This window comes from Pollicipes pollicipes, unplaced genomic scaffold (genome assembly GCF_011947565.3).
Source record: "Pollicipes pollicipes isolate AB1234 unplaced genomic scaffold, Ppol_2.1 Scaffold_4219;HRSCAF=4965_pilon_pilon_pilon, whole genome shotgun sequence".
Lineage (NCBI taxonomy): Eukaryota > Metazoa > Arthropoda > Thecostraca > Pollicipedomorpha > Pollicipedidae > Pollicipes > Pollicipes pollicipes.
In genome coordinates, this window is record NW_023596448.1 from 25,383,515 (window position 1) to 25,386,031 (window position 2,517).

The 2,517-nt window shown below is 44.3% G+C and overlaps 1 protein-coding gene across 1 annotated transcript in view; it reads left to right on the plus strand.

The window, feature by feature from the left end:
- LOC119095055 (ER membrane protein complex subunit 1-like) overlaps positions 1 to 2,517 on the plus strand; it is a 6,465-nt gene continuing 3,948 nt past the window's right edge. The window contains exon 1 of the mRNA XM_037217955.1: positions 1 to 10. Coding sequence (XP_037073850.1) covers positions 1 to 10 — 10 coding nt within the window. The remainder of the gene's footprint in view (positions 11 to 2,517) is intronic.

Here is a 2,517-nt window from a genome sequence, read left to right on the forward strand (position 1 = left end):
ATGGCTTCCGGTGTGGATCTTATGCGGGCGACGGTGCGATGGTCGTATTTTGCATCAGGGCAGTGTCCAAGAATAAGTCTAAAAGAGTGACAATATTTCGGTTATTTGAGAATTGTTCGAGTTCATAACCTGACGGTTCAGATCGGGATGTTCTGCTCGTGAGAAAAACTAAATGGCGCATTTCCACCAAAGTAGTGATCCGAGCAATAATTCGCTTGCTTGATGACGAACACTGCGGGCTACAGCTCTTCCCGCACGAAAGAAATTCGTTGGCTCGGACTAATCCATGTGTAGCACTGGGTTGGATTGGTAAGCTCCAAATAACATGGATTAGGATTAGATTGCATTTGTAGTATGACCATAAACATACATTACTACACATTGGAAAATGTAATACCAGTCTGAGAAACGGTAAGTAATATTGTTTCACAGGTCTGAATTTTTGGGTTAGATTACGCAATGCACGATTAGTGATGAGCGCTGCGCACTCACTTATAGCTAACGTCGTAGCATATTTTATGCAAACCAGACGTCACCACATCTGATTTTAAAAGCGTGAAGAAAACGGATTGATAGTTCACTGTGTTCATAATCGGCAATGCAGAGACCCAGTTCAATGCAATTTAGCTATGAACTCATTTTATGTCTAATGCGACAACCAAGCTTCGTAAGCCCCCTAGCTTCAGTAGGCACTTTTCCATCGGCTCCCATCAATCAGATATCAGCGCCTGGGGCGTGATCTCCCTGGGGCGGGCTCAAAGCTGCCCCACCTGCCGCCACGGGTTCGCGGGAGCCGCCTGCCGTTTGGTTCTACCGCCGAAAGGGATGGTACATCTCGCCCCGGGGCAGGGCATGACTCTGCGCCCAACCTTTCCAACGGACAACCTGTCTGGCTCTCTCCCGAAGGCGGGACACCCGCCGAAGGCACGCATGTTATGTTGCGCATTCCGTCACCAAGGAGGTGGCCAGGTCTCTCCCGCACGGGAGTCAAAAGTTGAAACGTTTGCCGTAAATATGCAAGTACTTGCGCATGCGTGACTAGCTGTAATTCAACGGGAGAAAGTTTCGCCGTCAGGCACATAACCTAAAACAATCCTCATATGATCACTGCATTGCAATCACTGGTTTGTGTAGTCGCTGAGCACGAGACCCGATTTACTTGTTAACAGTCATACGTTGACAGCATTTGGAGATTCAATGCATCTCAGTGAAGCACCTCAAAAAGAGAGGGTGTATTCGTAAGATCGATGATTTAAAAACGAAGATATCGCGTGACAAATATGCTGACATTCACAACAGCTTTTGCCCATCTACATATACCTACATTTATATATATATACACATTTTTATATATGCTATATATATATACTATATATACAATGAACTATATATATATAGATAGATGGAAATATATATATATATATATATATATATATATATATATATATATATAGATACATATATATATATATACATATATATAAGTATATATATATATATATATAATATATATATATATATATATATATATATATATATATATATCTGCATGCAATATGTTCCTTGAAACTTTTATTACGCATTCCTCTTCAATAATTACGCATCTCTTGATTTCGCTGATCTTGCAGGATTACCTACGCATCTAACCTTTTGATGTCATGCCTCCTGTGCTTAAAGAGCGTACAGATAAAAGGTTGTCAATACCAGACATCAGTGGGTAGAGGAATATTTGAGCAAGACCTTGCTGGCTGCTTTGAACAGGAAAATGTCTGTCAAGAAATCGACAAACACATTTCTGCACCCCGTGTGGCCCTCTTGTCGTGCGCTGCACGTGACGACAAACCAGTTGGGACGATGAAGAGTGCAGAGAGGGGAACTCTTGTGACCACAGGGATATGCCCCAGCACCGACGGCAGCCACGTCCCACCTGCGCTGGTATTTCCAAGAGCAAAGCTGGTCGGCCGGTTGATCAAAGGAGCACCCCCGCTACGCCATCCAGCAATGTGTTACCAAACGGGTGGATAAACACAGATTGCATTCGCCAGTGGCCTCGGACATTTCATGCGATATACGGGTTTGCGCCAAAGACTAGAAAGGTTTGTTTGGAGATAGATGATCGCTCCGCTGGAGGTTTAGAACCGAGCCCAAGATAGCGGTATGAACAGTTCGCTACACCCGTGCGGCTTCACTGACTATACATGACACAAACTTAGGCCGCCTCTGTGACGGCTGGTGTCTTGTTGTCGGTGGAACAAAACCCCTGAGCTGTTTGGAGGCGCTGAGTGGCGTTCCGACCCCGGCCGTAAGTAGGTCCTACTCTATGAACCCCATAGGAAAAACTATCCTCATATAGTCATACTCCGGTCATACTCTATATAGAGTCATATTCTATGAGGGGTTGCCGATTTCGAAGGCATGCAAGAAACGTGCATATGGCCTCTCAAAAATCGTGCGGCTTATTGAAAGGCAACAGTTGCCTTATCCACAACAGCTAAGGGAAAACACTGTGCTTTGTTA